Genomic DNA, 16,080 nt, shown 5'->3' with positions numbered 1-16,080 from the left:
CGCCCATTCAGGACTAAAAATTTACTGAAAATTGTTTACTTTGTTTCTTGATAGCTGATCCAAACAGTGAATATGAGAAGATAGAATTTGTGAATCTGGTGCTGCTATTTTGTGAGTTTATCCGGCATGATGTTTTCTCCCATGATGCATACATGTGCACTTTGATATCTCGAGGGGACTTGTCCCTAAGTGCCACAACTCGGCCACGGTCGCCACCTGGGGAAAATCTGGATGAACATTATTCAAAAGACAACGATGTGAAATTAGAGGTAAGGTGCCAAACATGCCTTCGACCCACTTGGTCAAGCTTGAACTCTACCACCAGGGACAGGGGGTGGAGTGGGAAGGCAGGGACCCCAAGGTATTTTAAGATCAGTTTTCTTGCCACTGTCTTTTAAATAATGCTAGAAGCAGAAATCCAGTGTTTTAATGAAACAGTATATACTACAAACCCTTATAGCTTATTTACAAATTACTGGTTTGGGTTTTTCTGAAATCACTATTATTTTGCTTTCCATGTAGTCAGCTTGAGCCCTAAAAAATCAAAAGCATATTCTCATCTCGTAACTTCCTTTTCTTCCTAAACTTTCCTTCTCATTATGTCAGCACTCAATTTTTACTTCTCCAACTATAGCATGAGATCCAATAGTTTTCTCATCTTTAATGAAATTAAATTAATTAATTAAAATTTGATCTTTATTTGCCAGGAAATTCCACCTTTTGTGTTATGCAGGCATATTTTTGCGATAAATTATGAGTATTTATGAAAGCTCAATGCTGCTTATAGGCAATAACATTGGGATAGGGAAGCCATTGTGATGTCTTCCAGGGTGGGGAACCTGTGACTTTACAGGTCCTCGGGTGTGACTTTTTTGATTGAGTCCAAGTCTTACAGAACAAATCCTTTTGTTAAGGGGTTTTGTTCTGTGAAGTTTGGATTCAGTTGAAGGGTCACACTTGAGGACTTTTTGACTTTGAGGCCATAGGTTCACCACCCCCTGTAGATAAATGTCTCCTTCAGGCTCTGCTAGAAAGTAGCCAGACATTTTCTGATGTGGACTAAAGGCTTGAACACTTTCTGTGAAAGAGTATAATCATAAAAGCAGCAAGAACAATAAAACGAAACTGAACCTTGGGTAATTTTGAAGACCAAGCTTGTACCAGGGGAAAATCTTACAAAAATGTGCTTTCCTTCTTTCGTGGCAGAAGTGGGCACTATGGGTGTGGAATATGGTAGATATACTGGCAGACACAGTCAGTGTGATTGGTTTTGCTGAATTTCCCTTTTTTGGTTTTTTCATCTTTCTTTTTTAATCTTTGTTACAAAGGACCGCTTGATGAATGAGGATGGGCAGGAAGTTGTTCGGGAATGCATGTGATAATGAAAACAAAAGGCATCCGTTTTTTAAGAAAGGAGAAATCTTCTTGTAAACTAGTTCTAGTTTTATGGACCCTTCCCGGTGCTTATTTTCTGCAGTTGACAAAGGAAAAAGAGTAGGGATATGCTAAATGACAAGAGATGGAAAAATTTTAGTGATCAGTCCCTACAAATTATACCTCTTGCCAATTTTGTTAAACATGTCAGACATATGATTTTGCCTTTAGGAAAAATTTGTGTATTTTATTACATTGATATTTGTTTTTAAAAATGTTTTACTGGTGCTTTGAAAATATATATATTTATATATATATATATGCCACTTTCATTTCCCAATACTCATCTCCTTCGTCCCATCCTGCTTGTCAAATCCACCCTTGCAACAAAGAAAAACAATCAAGAAAAAAACCAAACCACATCTAAAGACATGTAACATTCCACACCCATAGCTACCACCTCTCTGTTGAGAGAAGGTAAGAGTGTTTCATCATTAATCCTTTGCAAACCAGGTTGGCCAGACAGTGGATATATTTTAAAAGAATAAAATTATCAAAGATGTAGAAATTGAAAAAGCGGATTTGGTTTTGTAGCAGGATAAGATATGCATGTACAAGTGACATGGGTTGTGACGTGGGTTTTTTTTAAATCATAGGTTCCCTTTTCCTTTAATTTGTGTAGTATGCTTACATGTCAAGATTTAATTCTTTTTGAGATATTTTTTAAGCACCCTTATACTTTTGGTTGTCAAAAATCTTTCTACTAAGAAAAACAGACTGGTTGAGGAAGTGACTAGAAATAGCCAGCAGTAACAAACTTAAGTCCCTTTTCTTTTCCAGGGAAATTTTCAAATCTTCCCTCAATGTACTGTGTGACAATGTCCAGAAATACTATAGGGCAAGACATCAAATTTGTCAAGCCAAAAAACAATGATTTTTCTGGGTTTTTTTAGGGGGTATGGGAGTAGGTGGGGGAGATTGAAGAGAATGCCATCTATTTTTTAGCTTCTGTTTGTGAATAAGTATATACAGTTTACATTGTGATTTTCTTTCTCTGACTGCTATCAGGAACATAGCATTATGGAACATATGGGCATTGACTCAGGAACCGCTAATATTTTTGATGACGTAGACAAGAATGACTTTAAAACTGACTTTGGTTCCGAATTTCCAGTAGGTTCCACTTTTCCATTCTCTTGACTCCTCAGTTCCCCCTGACTTGTCTCCATCTTCTTGTTGCTTGTTACATGCCCCAAAGTGGTTATTGTGTTTGTCCTATAAATATTCTCCTGTCTTTGCCTCTGATAGTGTCACTAATATATCAGTTCCTGTCTTTCCTTGAGCAACTGAGAGATCATTGCAGACATACCCCTCACTTCATCTCTGCATCATCATCACTCCTTGTCCTATCAAGACAGTGCAGGTGGAACAACTTCCTGCACAGTCTTTGTCGATCTGTCCTCAGCTTCTAGATAATACCTTTTCCTGATTCTGGTCTGTTGGCTTTCTATCTTGCTGCTTTAGTTCCAGATGTTTTCTCCCTCATAAATCTCAATTAGTACTCCTTTGTATAAACCAGATGGTTTATTTTGTGGTTGCAATTGAGTAATTTCCCTAAAACAATTATTTATGCATATAATTTGTATTTAGAGAGGCAAAAATGACTTGAGTTCAAGCCTGGGCCCTGATACATGCTACTTGTGTGACCCTGGGCGAGTCACTTAACCTGTCAATGCCTCTAAACTAAGTCTGTCAGTTACAGATAATTTACTGATCTCCATTGGTGGAGTTTCCATAAAAGGAATAATATATTCCATAAAAAGGAACAATCAAATTACAGATTCTGGATTCCTCCCTGTGAACCCCTCCTCCCCCCAAAAATTGCACACTGTGTCCAATGAATCAGGCATCTATTTTGCTTCTAGTTCTCTGAGTTTTAATACCTAATTACCATGACAAATATCTTTTTAATATTAATTTCTTTACCATAAAATGGTATTAACAAACATCTGACTACCACCTCCTTGACAGAAATTTTGTCAAGATGAATGAAAAATCATGTCTGTTAAGAATTTTGTGTTCAAGGGACCTCCTAAAGAAAAGGTATTATTGAAGTCCTATTTCATGCTTTCAAATAAAGATGGTATATATGGCTATATTTGACATTTTAATTTTTTCATTTACAATCTTCAATGTTTGTTTTACATGACTCAGATTTTTTCTCCTATGCCTGGAGAGTCCTGTGAGAATGCCAACTCTTCCTTAGACAGAAGAATTTCAGTTAATAGTGAGAAGATGGTGAAGAGAGAAAAACAGAGGGAATTAATATTTCCATCCAATTATGACCTCCTTCGGCACCTGCAATATGCCACACATTTCCCTATACCTCTGGTAAGTGAATGATCACACTTGGAAATGGAAGGGAAAGTAAATCCCTTACCTTTGGCCAAGGACTATTGGTGCATTTTTTAATCTGATAACCTAATTTTGGCTAGGAGAAGCAGCATCCATATTCTTCCTTAATGTTTAGCTGTAATCAAAATGAATCTAATGCAATTTTGGGTGTTTGTTTTCAAAAACACTTGTTATGTTGAAATGGGATTTTATTTTGATGGAATTCTTTATAGATACTTTTTGCAAAGCTGATAACAGTTAGCCAGTGTAGTGGGAGATGCTGGGGAAATGGGTCAGTTTAAAGAATTATTTCCAGAACTTATTTTTGGAATCATTGAAAAGAATTGTCCTTTTTTTGTTGTGATGGAGAATGTGGAGGTTTACTTTTTTGAATATCATTAATGATGAAAGTGTTGGGAAGACTGAATGGAAAGCATTTTTATTCTCAGTCACTGGTGTGTGTGCGTGCACATATGTTAAATTTTGCTTATGGAGGATTACTTTTGTCAATCTAAAATGTAGCCATGGAGTGGATTAAACATGTAAAGGTATTATGTGACAAAAGAATTTTGACCTGTGAACTAAAAGCTCCTTATTCCTGTTTTTTTAAACCTTTTCCTAAGGATTCTTGTTTTTTTTTCTTAATTTTTTCAGACTATTAAGATCTCTCTTCCTAATTATATTTTAATATCCTCTTCTTCCTAAAGTTTTCCTGTGATTGGGTCCTACTGAGCCTAGATTTGCTATATCAGTCAAGTGATGGAATTACTTTTGTCAGTTACCTGTGTGGAAATTATTTTCGCACACCTTGGCTACACTGGTGAACCTGATTTGGGATTAGATTTCTTGCTATCCTTTTAAATAAACCTTTGGTAACAGTGATATTTAATCAGTGCTTAATAAATAGTTAAGCTAGAGTGTGATTGCTTGAAAGAATGAACCTTGATTAGAAGAGACTGCTGTGAGTGTTGGAGGTAGAATGAATAGAACTGTCTTAGTATTTATCTCACACAGTAAAATATCTGTCTTGCCAGCTGGGAGGTTGCTGGAACACTACGGGTAAGACTCTGCTACTGCTCTGTATAGTGTATTTGGCTATGGATCTTCATGGACATTATAGAAATGGCCATTTGGCCTTTGATCTCAGCCCTTGTGGATTTGTCCACAAGATGCTCACTTGCTGCTCAAATGCTTTCTAAGTATCTCTTTATACTCCATGGTAAGTGACATAAGGACTTCTTCCCTCCCCTGAGGCGTATCACAACCCCTCCGTGCCTCACATGATTGTCTTTGTGGCCAAAAATATCTTCACTTGGGGTTAGCATTCTGTTGATATTCTGCTCTAGCTTAGCTAGGTTGGACCCCAGAGGACAAGCACATTTTCTGTTGCTGGGCATGTCCGTGAGTTCTTTCCATTTGGGTAGTGTGTATCTGAATCTGTGCCTGCTAGCTTGAGCCTGGAGAATCACTGGGGGAAGGCTTGGGAATAAAGGCATGAACGCAGTTGTGTGTGGATTAGGAGCCAAGTGCCAGAAAATTCACAGGGGAATTCTGAGAGTGTGGTTTTAGCCCCTTCACCTGCACCATTACTGAAGCCATGGGCGAGTGTTTAATGACATCACCTAGTGTTTAGGTAATAAGTAAAAATGTCCTCCTTCTTGAAGTGGAAATGGAAATTTTTCATTACTCTATCAAATAAATCATAAATATGATTAAGGACAATACCCTTCCCCACTTTTGTACACCTGTAACCTAAAGTTACATCCCTGAGAAGCTGACTGGCAAATAATGAGTAAGTAGAATTGCCCAAGAGTCCCAAAGAGACGCCAAATTGACACAAAACCTCTTCTGATTCCCCAGCTATTAGTGCTCTCTCTGGCCCCAGAATGCTTTGCATTTATTTTATATATAATTACATGTGTATTAAATACTTTGCATTTATTTTGTATATAATTACACATGTATTAAAGTGCAGGTCTATCCCCTTACTCAATAAATTTCTCTGGCTCTTTATTACCTCAAGGTTCAGATATAAAACCCTTGTTGGCATTTAAAACTCTTCACAGCTTGTCTCTCTATTGTTCAAGTCTTCTTACATGTTATTTTCCCTCCACCCTATACTCTGTGGTAATGCCACACAAGCCCATTCACTGTGCCTCATTTCTGATCACTGTATCTTTGCACTGGCTGTCCTCACACCAGGAATGCAGTCCCTCCTCATCTCTGTCTCATAGAATCCCTGACTTCTAGATTCAATTCAAGGATTGCCTTCTGCTGAGGGTCTTTCCTGCACCTCTCCCCCTCAGCTCTCTAAGGTTATTTTGTATCTATTTCTGTGTATCTTGTATATACTATATACATATATGTGGTCTCCCCAATGTACATTACTTGAGAATGTAAGCTAAAGCGCAGTACGGTGACTAGCATATAGTAAGTATTTAGTACGTGCTTATTGATTGACATGAGCTATGCGTCCTTCGTAGAATAAGACGATATTTGGGCCAACTAATTATTGTAACTTGGCTCTGGTCCAGGCTTAGCTGTGAAATTGTGTGGATTTAGGCAAATAATTTAATTTTCTTATAATGTGGCTCCCTCCAAAGCACGTCTTAAACTGGGGGCCTCTACCCCAACAGTAAAAGGTTTTTGAACATGCAACGACCCAAAATTAATTAAAAATCAAGTGCGTAACGAATCCGAGGTGTTTCTGGCAGTGCTTGCCCGTGTTGTACTTGCTGCTGCTTCACTGCAGCCTTGGTTCTGAACACACAGCACTTGTGTACTGTGCCTGCCCTCAGGCCACGCAATGCCAACGAACGCTGCCAAAACCGAAAAGGGGTCCTGCTCTATAAAATCTGTATCATATTAGCTGCCACAGCTACCATGCAAGATTGTGGTGAGGATGAGAGGAAATGAGAGGTGTATGCATTTAAAAAAAAATTTGGACCTTTATGCAGATGTTTTCCATGGAGAAATCCATGTTTTCTTATGTGATTTATCTTCTGATTGTTTGTATAAACATTTGAGAAATGGCTGTCCAGTGGCAAGGATTCATGGTGTTATCCTTTGTCACAGGGTGTGTTTGTGTGTGTGTGTGTGTGTGTGTGTGTGTGTGTGTGTGTGTGTGCATGTGTACATACATACATATATACACATGTGATATACACACAGATGTCAAACTAACTACCCCTAAAAGAATCTGTCTTAATTACCATGATATTCTTTTCTTTAGATTTAACATTATAATCCGTCAAATTTTCCCATCTCCTTATCCCTAATTTTAGTCCCTCTACCGATTTCCACTGCTCTTCTAATTTGATGTCATCTGTTGACTCCTTCCATTTTTGGAAGTGGAGATGCTCTACAGTAGCCAGCACAGGGCCTTGTGTTGAAGAATGCTGAATTTGGTTTTAGAGAGTCTGGGCTCAAATCTCTGCACTGTTGTTTTTCTCCTTTTGGGACCTTTGACAATTCATTCAATCTTTCTGGCTCTTAGTTCCCTCATCTATCAAATGTGGGTATAGGACAAGATGATCTCTAAGGTGCCTCCAAATCTGTGACCTACCTGTGATTTTTATGACAAGGAAGATGTGAGTACCAAAACATCACTGAGAACAGTAAAGAGGAACTTGTCCTTTTACTCTAAATGCCAATATTTTTCACTTCCCAGTGTACTGTTAAGGAACACCATAGGATTTGCAGCATCTGCATAGCCAGAAAAAGCCACTGCCAGGATTCTATAATTTGTATCATATTTTATGGGATAAGACTCTTCTACAACTGGACCAACGCTATCACTCCTGTTCCTATTTTTAGAAACCAAGGGTCAGGAAATTGAGTATTTTTTCTTGAAATGCTATTATAGTATTTGTGATTTTCAGATTTATCTCCAATGTTAAGTTTTGTGGTGATGTTATATTTGATAGCATTGTAGGATTATTAGTTTTCTTTGGCTGGTAAGACCATAAAACTACATCTAGGACCCTCTGAAGCCATCTAATCTAGTCCCTTCCTTTTACAAATGGGGAAACTGAGGTTCAGTAAGGTTAAGCAAGTCTCCCAAGATCTCACAGAAAGTTAATGTCTGATGTAGGCTTTTAACCCAGGCAGAGCCAATGTTTATTTGACAGTACCATTTTCGCTTATTGCAAATAGCAAAATTATATGGTTGACTATTATTAAAGTGGACAAACTTTATTTGCAGCCTTCAGGTAGAATATAATCAACTAAGACTATTAAAAATCAAATTACTATGTCCCAAGGCCCCCTTCAATAAATTTTTTTAAGGTTTATGCAGAAATACATATGAAGTTCTGAAAATTACCCCACAGTCAGGGGAGTTCTGAAACTGCTCTCATTTGAATAATGGATAGAAAAACCAACCATTGATGGTTTGAAGGTAATACTGGAGCTATTTGGATTGGTATCTTATGGGTCTGTTCCACTAGTATTTCTCAGGCACTTTTATTGAGACTACTCTGGTCACTTTAAATGAGGTCATTCCAGGAGTCTTAAAGCTGTTTCTTACACCGTCAATTTCCATCTGATTCATTGAGAATGTTTCATAAACCTCATTTAGACGCCAAGGGTATTGTTTTGTTTTGCATCTGTTATTCCACACAACTCGCTGGGTTTTGGTATAAATATTTTGGTTAAGGCGTATGAGCAATCACAGGCTGGTTTGCTTTCTTTACATGCAGTGTCTGCCGACCAAGAGATCCTCATTTGTTTGATTTGGTATTGCTACTGATCCATGGCTCAAGTTAACACTAGTGCACTGGTTTTGTCAGGCAAATGCTTTTTACTCCTTCCCGTATAGATTTTTAAGTCTGTATCTGTGAGAACTCGAAAATGTGGTTCCCTTATAGTTCACTTGCATGACTTGGTTTTTCTTGCTGAACACCTGTCTCCCTATGCGATGCAAAGATCTCAGTCACTTTTAACCGGAATGCTTTGGAGAGGTTATAGTAAAGAACAGGATCAAAGCAGAGGTTTGATACTGCTAGCAGTAAAGTCGCTTCCTTAGCTTTAAAGAGTGAGATCTTGGTTGGGCAGTCTGTTATTACATTGCTCTGACTGAGAGTGTAGGGGATCCTAACAATGTGGTAAGGAACAAAACAGATAATGTAGCTTCCAGTTATCAGCAGTATATTAATCAGAGCCCGTTTCACGTTTGCGTAGTTTTCGCTGTCTTTTTTTCGGTAGAGCTGTCGGATGACAAGGCAGTTAGATATTAAAATGATTGCCGAGAAGTTTAGGAATATTGCCACACATATGAAATTAGTAAATACATGCCAGTTCTTCCCAAACTCCTTTTTGAATTCCATGCAGCCCACTATTGGCTTCTCTTGAATGTCTTTGATGGGAATCACCATGTTGGGTACCATTATCAGGAGAACCATCAGCCATACCACCATGGAGATCATTTTGGCAAAGCCAGGCTCCTGTATCCTGTAAATTTTGCAACTGTGTATCAACTGGAGACAGCGATCCATGCTGACAAAGGCTAAAAATATAATCGATAAGTACATGTTGATGTAGATTAGGCAAGCGGTCACTTGGCAGTGGAAAATCTTTAACTTCCATGGGGCCACCCCTAAGTCGACAGCAATTTTTACTGGCAGTGCTAGAGTGAGCAGGAAATCTGCCGTGAGCAAGTTAATTAAGTATATGCTCACACACTTGGGGTTCGCATCTTTCTGGGTGAATGCCCAGACTGCAAAACAGCTCCCAATAATTCCAACGAGGAAGATCAAGTAGAAGAAATATGTAAATGGCTCCAGGTCTTTGTAGATCATGCAGATGGGAGAGCTGTTGGAATACATTTTGTTTGTGAAAAGGCAAAGATTTGGAGGTGCTCAGAAGATCCCAGGAGGGGAAGCCCTGCAAGTAGATTCAATTTAAGAAAATCACAACAGAGAAAAGTTGATGAGGTGGCTCTGATAGCAGAACGAGTGCTAGACTTGTAGCTAAGAGAGTCCCCAAAGAGAGCCAAGTGAGTGCCTTACATATGATCTGACCAGGGCACACTACAGAGGGACTGGAATCTCAATGGCCGTTTTGAATGTGGCCCAAGGTCATGGCATTTTGCTTGTCTGTTTTGTCACACTTTCTGTTTTCTCTCTCACATGCACACAGGTACACATGTACACACACCCCTTCATATTTTTGTAGCTTTTTAATTGCTAACTTGGGAAGTGTGTTTGAAGAGGAGATAGAGACACTGAAGTTCTCAGAAACAGAGAGGAAATGAGTCTCAAGTGACTTGGTTTGTGGCTGAAAAAAACAAACCCTTTGTGAAGCTTTTGGAGTTCTAAGCTTCTGAGACTTAAATACTGGGTTAAAACTGAACGAGCTCATAGCACAATAGGTTAGGCATGGAAAGGGACATGAGGATCATGCCATCCAGTCCAGCCTCCTCATTTATGTGGAAACTGAGGCCTGGAGAAGTTATCCTCACTTTTCCACAGTCCCGCAGGTAATATATGGCAACACTGAAACATTTGCCAGATAAGGAAAAGGGGGTGGTAGGAAGCTTTCTACTGAGAGAACAACTGATCCATTGACCAGAGTCCATCAGACCAAGAGTATTGGTCGATCATGGTTCTCGATACCCAATGGAAAACTAGCATATTTTCACTTGTGCAAATTCTTCTCTTTACTTGATGAAACATGATGCCAACATTTTTCCTCTCTGCAAACTGAGGCTCAGAGTGGTTAAGTGACTTCGAGTACATGTTTTCTGGCCCAAGAATGAAAGGATTTAGAATACTCTGCATCTAGTCTAGAATCTACCCATTTGCTACCAGATCGTGGGGAAATTATTTCCTTGCTTGTTACTGCAATTTCTAGTAGATAAATATGAATCAAACTGGGCCGATGAAGTGTTCTAGTCGAAGAATTTTGAGGAGTTAAGTAATGCACGGTCCGAATTAAAGATTAATTATGTTGGTGTTTTGGCCAACTGGGTGGCCATGAGGCAGAGTTTTAATGGCCTGATGTTTTCACTGGTGCTTTTGCTGAAGGTCTCAAGCCACAAAGATACTTGGCACAGCCTGGGGCCCAAAGTGGGGCCCAATGGTATAGCAAGCTTTTGCTAAATGCCCACAGTGTACAAGGAGTAGTGTTAGGTGCTGGCAATACAAAAAAGAAGCAAAGGACAGACCCTGACTTCAAGGCACTTACATTCTGTAAGGGTGTACAGTATTTAAACAGGTAATTACAATATCATTGGAAGAACTGCCAGAGGGGTCAGGGAAGGCTTCCTTTAAGAGATGACCAATGAGCAGAGCCTTGTAGGAAGCAGAGGGATTCTAAGAGGCAGAGATGAGGAGGAGGTGCATTCTAGATGTGGTGGCATGGGAGAACAGCCTTGAAAATGCTTACATGTAGATGAAATGGGGGGGACAGAAAACAGGTCACTTTGGTGGTCCTTTCAGTCGTTTGACTTGACTCCCAAACCTGCATCCTAAGTACCCACCCAGGGATAGGACAGTCCACTGACATGTCTGGCCACCTTGGCTCTTGTTCGACCCATTGGCTACAGGAACATGAACCCTTCATTACTTATTGTGAACCGTTTCTACTTTGCACAAGAGGAAGCTGAAATATTTTCTCATCAGCAAAGTGGGGGAAGGGGGAGGCACTATGGTTTTTAAAGTTCCACAATTAGGTTTCTGTGAGGAGGACCTACCTCTACTAAAGTTAGAATGAATAAATAGATTAGAATGCAAGAACGTTTCCTGCAGCAGGTCCTCTGAACTCAGTTTCTTTCAACACCAAATAATTTAGATATTTCAGTTTTTATAAGATGGGAAGATAATTGATTTAGAGTTTGAGAGGGACCTTAGAAGCCCCATAGTCCAGCCCCCTCGTTTTATGGTTGAGGAAACTGAGGCTCTGGGTGGTTAAGTGACTTGTGGCCCATTGGATTGTAAATACCTTCTGGGGAGGAGCAGTTTTCTCTTTTTTTGTTTACCTAATCCTTGGCAGTGATTGGCTAATATATTGATATTGATGTCGATGTAGATGAACAGGTAGAGAAAAATAGGTAGATAATAATTGCTTTCAATGATGGATTGATATGGGAAATTAAATATGCCTGAGTTAATTAAATTTAACAGACATTTTTTGAGCTCTTACAGTACAGCAGATAGTCTTGGACCTTAGGTGCTATTGAGGAGGATCAAGATGTACATGGATAACTTAATCCAAGAAAATTTGAGGAGGGAAAGAGTTCTAATAACTGGGGTAGGGAGTGGGGCTCCAATAATCTGGGAGGGTTTCAGCAAGCAGGTGGCACCTAATCTTCTGGGGGGTAGGGAGAGAAAAGGAAGATAAGGATTTAGGGCAGCAGCAGCAGCATGGAGGCTGGGGGATGGCTTGTGTGAATGCATAAAAGGGAGAGATGGAATGTTCAGTTCATTTGACAGTGAAAAGTCCATTATGGCTGGAAAAGAGGAAAAGAAAGAAAGCCGGCAGGAAAGCCTGATGGTAGAGGGTGATGCTTCCAGGCTGAGGAATTTCTCCCTACTGTTACTAAAGGCTTGAATGGAAGCATATCACTCTGTATGAAGTAGAAGAGTAGGGTTTGATTGGAAGAGTAGGATTTGATGAAATTTTGTTTTTGTACATATAACGAACATGTAAAATTTCATGTAAATTTGAATTTTTCACATAAATGGAAAACTGGATCTGGATATTTTGAATTTGACCTATTTCCAACCTTATCGAATCTTAAACCCCTCTCTCAGGGTTTAAGGGCCTTTCATGATCCGGTGCCTCACTTCCTATTTTTTAATCTCCTTCCAACTTGGCTTTTAAAGTAAGTTGGCTTTTAGAGTGGGCTATGCCTTTGGTAAAACCCACAATGAAAACTTCAGGCTATTAAGTATGCCTTTTGGTCTCATGTAATAGAAACAACCAGTATGGTCAGAAGGCGGGCTTGAACCAAGATCTTGCTGATTTAGGGCCAACCTTCTTTCTCCTATTCTGTAAGTTGGCAGAGAAGTTGCCAGTTTGACATTGGTAGGAAGAATTCTCTCCCTGAGGGGCTCCTTGCATGGATAAAATCACAAATCCGAATACCCCACCCCCCAAAAAATCCTAAAATTAACAATCAAGTTCTATAAACAGTTAGGGTGGGAGGCATCATCCACCAGGTGACCACGGACAAGTAAGTCCCTTTTCCTCCCTAAGAAGCCACTATTCCCTGTTGAATAAAATGGAAATGAGAATTCTTGGCTCTAGGACCTCAGAGTATTGTTAGGAGGAGAGCTCTTTGCAAGGCTTCATGCCCTATGGGATTGTGAGATGCTCATTACTGTTTTTATTTCTCTTTATTTCCCCAATGTGCATCCTCCCTTTGGGATGATTTTGACCCCCTCGCTGCCTCAGGGCCATGCCCTGTCCATCTCTCCCTCTGTGCCTGTGCTCACATTGTCTATTCCTTTCATCTGAACGACCAGCTGAAGACCAAACCTTTCCCAGAAGCTTTCCCTGACTCCATTAGCCCTCCCTGATGTGTCCAGGCCTGGACACCTAATGGCCTTGGCCATCTGGACCACATTATTTAGCACATGATTAAAGAATGAGAATCCTCCCTTCCTTCCACAAGCACAGATCAGGGGCTGCCTCCCTGGAGACCTTTCTTTCCATTCTCTACTTGACAGAGCTCTCACTCTCTTGAAATTTCTTTGTGTAATTTTGTTTGCTTATGTGTGTTCATGCTCTGCTCTTCTGCTCCCTCCCCCCAGGAATAAGTAATAATAGACATTTACGTGATGCTTTGAGATTTGTAAAAATGCCTTATCCATGTTGATCTGTACCAGTGACCCTCTGAAGCAGGTGCTGTTGTTATTCTCACTTTTACAGGTAAGGAAACTGAGGCAGAGAGAGGTTAATTGAGGCAGCTAGAGTGCTGGGCCTGGAGTCAGTAAGACCTGAGTTCAAATCTGGCCACGGACACTTGTAAGATATGTGACCCTGGGCAAGTCACTTAACCTCTACCTGCCTCAGTTTCCCCATCTATAAAATAGGGATAATAATAGTGCCTAACTCCCAGGGTTATTGTGATGATCAAATGAGATAATAATGATGAAGTGCTTAGCATATAGCTAACTTAGCATTATGTAAATACTTATTTTTTTCCTGGCTGTCCCCTGAATACTCAGCCCAGGGTTTCACAACTGGTGAGCTATTTGAGCCCAGGTTTTCTGAACAGTGAATCCAGCCATTTATCCACTACCACAGGAAGTAGATATAAGCTCCTTGAGGGCAAGGACTGTTGTTTGTTGTCTTTATATTTATAAACCCTAGCACAATGCTTGGCCCGTAGTTAGTAGATAATAATAAACAGTTGCTTTGAAGTGGATTTTGTCCTATGCTGTCCTCCTATTTTTTAATATGTGTCAATCTTTTCTTCTGACAAACAAGGTCTTATACTTCTCAGCTTTGTCCTTCCTTGGTCCCTTTTCTCGCTTCCTATGGTAGATGCTTCATGTATATCCATTGATTAATTATATAGAAAATGCATTATTTAATTATATATTCTATAATTAATATAGATTATATAAATATATATATTGTAACTATTAATTATATAGAAAACCAGAGTGGTTGAGGGATGGGGTGTAAAATAGCCTTGGGTCTGGAGTTGGCCTGACTGCTTTGGTACCGTTATCATCTTGGACAAGTCATTTAACTCTGAGCCTCATCTGTAAAAGTGAGGAGGTGGGTGAGACCTCTGGGGTCCCTTCCAGCTCTAATCTAGGATCGTAGGTCCCTGGCATATAATGTTTAAAGAAAAGGGGGAGGGTGGGAGATTCAGTCAGTGTACCTGGGTTCACATCCTGTCGGTCATTTACGGAATGATCTATAAGCCACTTTTCTCTGGACCTCAGTTTACTTATCTATCAGAATACACTAAATCATCTCTAAGCCGGATTCCATCTCTGAGGAGGAGAGCCTAATTGATTTAATATTTGCATCCAATAGAAGTTCCCATATACTGAGCATGGGATAGCAATTTAAAAGATTTAGAGTGTGATAAGGACACAGCTTACTTAATACATAAACTATACTGAACATTACATAATCTTTCTGATTCTCAAGACATTTCAGGATTTTCTTGCTATTCGGCATCATCATCATTGACCTGATTTAGTAGGACTGTAGGAGTTTGAGGCTCTGTTAAGTCAGGTGAGAATATGGGAACACAAAAAGAAAAAGAATTCAAGTTTTCCCTCAGCCCACTCATCGTAGCCTCTTCTATAGAGGCAGTCCAGGCTTTCCTGTTCACTGTCCATTATTTAAAAGCCCCTGGGAACACTGACATAAAACCTACTGAAGAATTTTATTGAAATGAATCATCTACAATGTTTGTAGAGGAGAGCCATTTTAAAGAGCGCTTCACCCAGATGTAAAGGCCAAGAACTTTAGGTCTTCTCCAGGCTCAAGGCAGAGAATCTCAGAAATCAAAGGGTCAAATGCTTGAACATTCTCCCTCTTCCTTATAAGAATGGAAACACTTTGTATTTAAGAGACAGTTGGACTCATTAAGGAGAAGAAGAATTGTCGTAGGGTCATATGCCATAGATTCACAGTTCTAAGAGATCTTAAAGGTCATTGTTAGTTTAATTCCCAAGTTTATACAGATAATGAGTTGTAGAGACTGGATTTGAAAAGGTTTTCTGATTTCAAACCAAGCCCTTTCCTTAACATGCTGCCCCAGATAAGCCAGCAATCCACTCTCTGGGTCTCTAGCCAGTATTTCTGGAAGAACTTAGCACAAAAATGTACATGTTTCCAAGTGAAGCCTAGAATGTGCTGGACACTTCCACCACCCCCATGCCTTAGATACAGAAAAACCATAGATTTCCCCTCTATAGTAAGAGCATATTAAAGAGTCACATACCTAGAGTGATTGTTTCTGACCCTTTTTTCTGGAGAAATGTTCAGCTGGCCTCATGCAGTAACCACCCCATTGTTGGTCTGCCAGGAGTGCTAATCTTTTCCTTTCTATCTGTGTGGTTTTTAAGTCTTAAATTTGACGTAGATGAAACCCGCGGTATGCAAATAGCTGAACTGTAAGAAAGTCACCAACAGACTCAGCACACTTGAGTGTGTTTTGTGGAGAAACTCAGACCTGGGGGCTCTTTCAGAGAAAAAAGTTCATATTTTTCGTAAAAGCCTTAAGCTTTTGGTAAGCACCCACTGGGTATATCGGCTGCCAAGATGCCTGCATAAAAGTCAACATTTAGACCTTAAAGGAATTATCATACAAAGCAACAAAGTAAAGTTGTTCCTTTCACT

At 39.6% G+C, this 16,080-nt stretch overlaps 1 protein-coding gene and 1 long non-coding RNA gene across 2 annotated transcripts; one reads left to right on the top strand and one right to left on the bottom strand.

The window, feature by feature from the left end:
• The first annotated feature begins 231 nt into the window (after positions 1-231).
• On the top strand, positions 232-3,760 carry LOC118845350. Its single transcript, XR_005010113.1, has 3 exons — positions 232-269; positions 2,443-2,547; positions 3,589-3,760. It is a non-coding gene; the product is annotated as an uncharacterized LOC118845350 (long non-coding RNA).
• A 4,228-nt stretch (positions 3,761-7,988) lies between these two features.
• Positions 7,989-15,778, bottom strand: GPR171 (G protein-coupled receptor 171). Its single transcript, XM_036753249.1, has 2 exons — positions 15,683-15,778; positions 7,989-9,651 (listed from the first exon to the last, which is right to left on the bottom strand). Exon 2 carries the CDS (start codon positions 9,591-9,593, stop codon positions 8,631-8,633), a length of 963 nt encoding a protein of 320 aa, XP_036609144.1. The 5' UTR covers positions 9,594-9,651; positions 15,683-15,778; the 3' UTR covers positions 7,989-8,630.
• Positions 15,779-16,080: the final 302 nt, after the last annotated feature.

This window comes from Trichosurus vulpecula, chromosome 4 (genome assembly GCF_011100635.1).
Source record: "Trichosurus vulpecula isolate mTriVul1 chromosome 4, mTriVul1.pri, whole genome shotgun sequence".
Classification (NCBI taxonomy): Eukaryota; Metazoa; Chordata; class Mammalia; order Diprotodontia; family Phalangeridae; genus Trichosurus; species Trichosurus vulpecula.
This window is presented reverse-complemented; position numbering and strand designations above follow the sequence as displayed.

What these genes read in the sequence shown, in the direction of transcription:
- GPR171 (XM_036753249.1), bottom strand. Translation starts at nt 9,593, where the DNA reads ATGTATTCCAACAGCTCTCCCATCTGCATGATCTACAAAGACCTGGAG.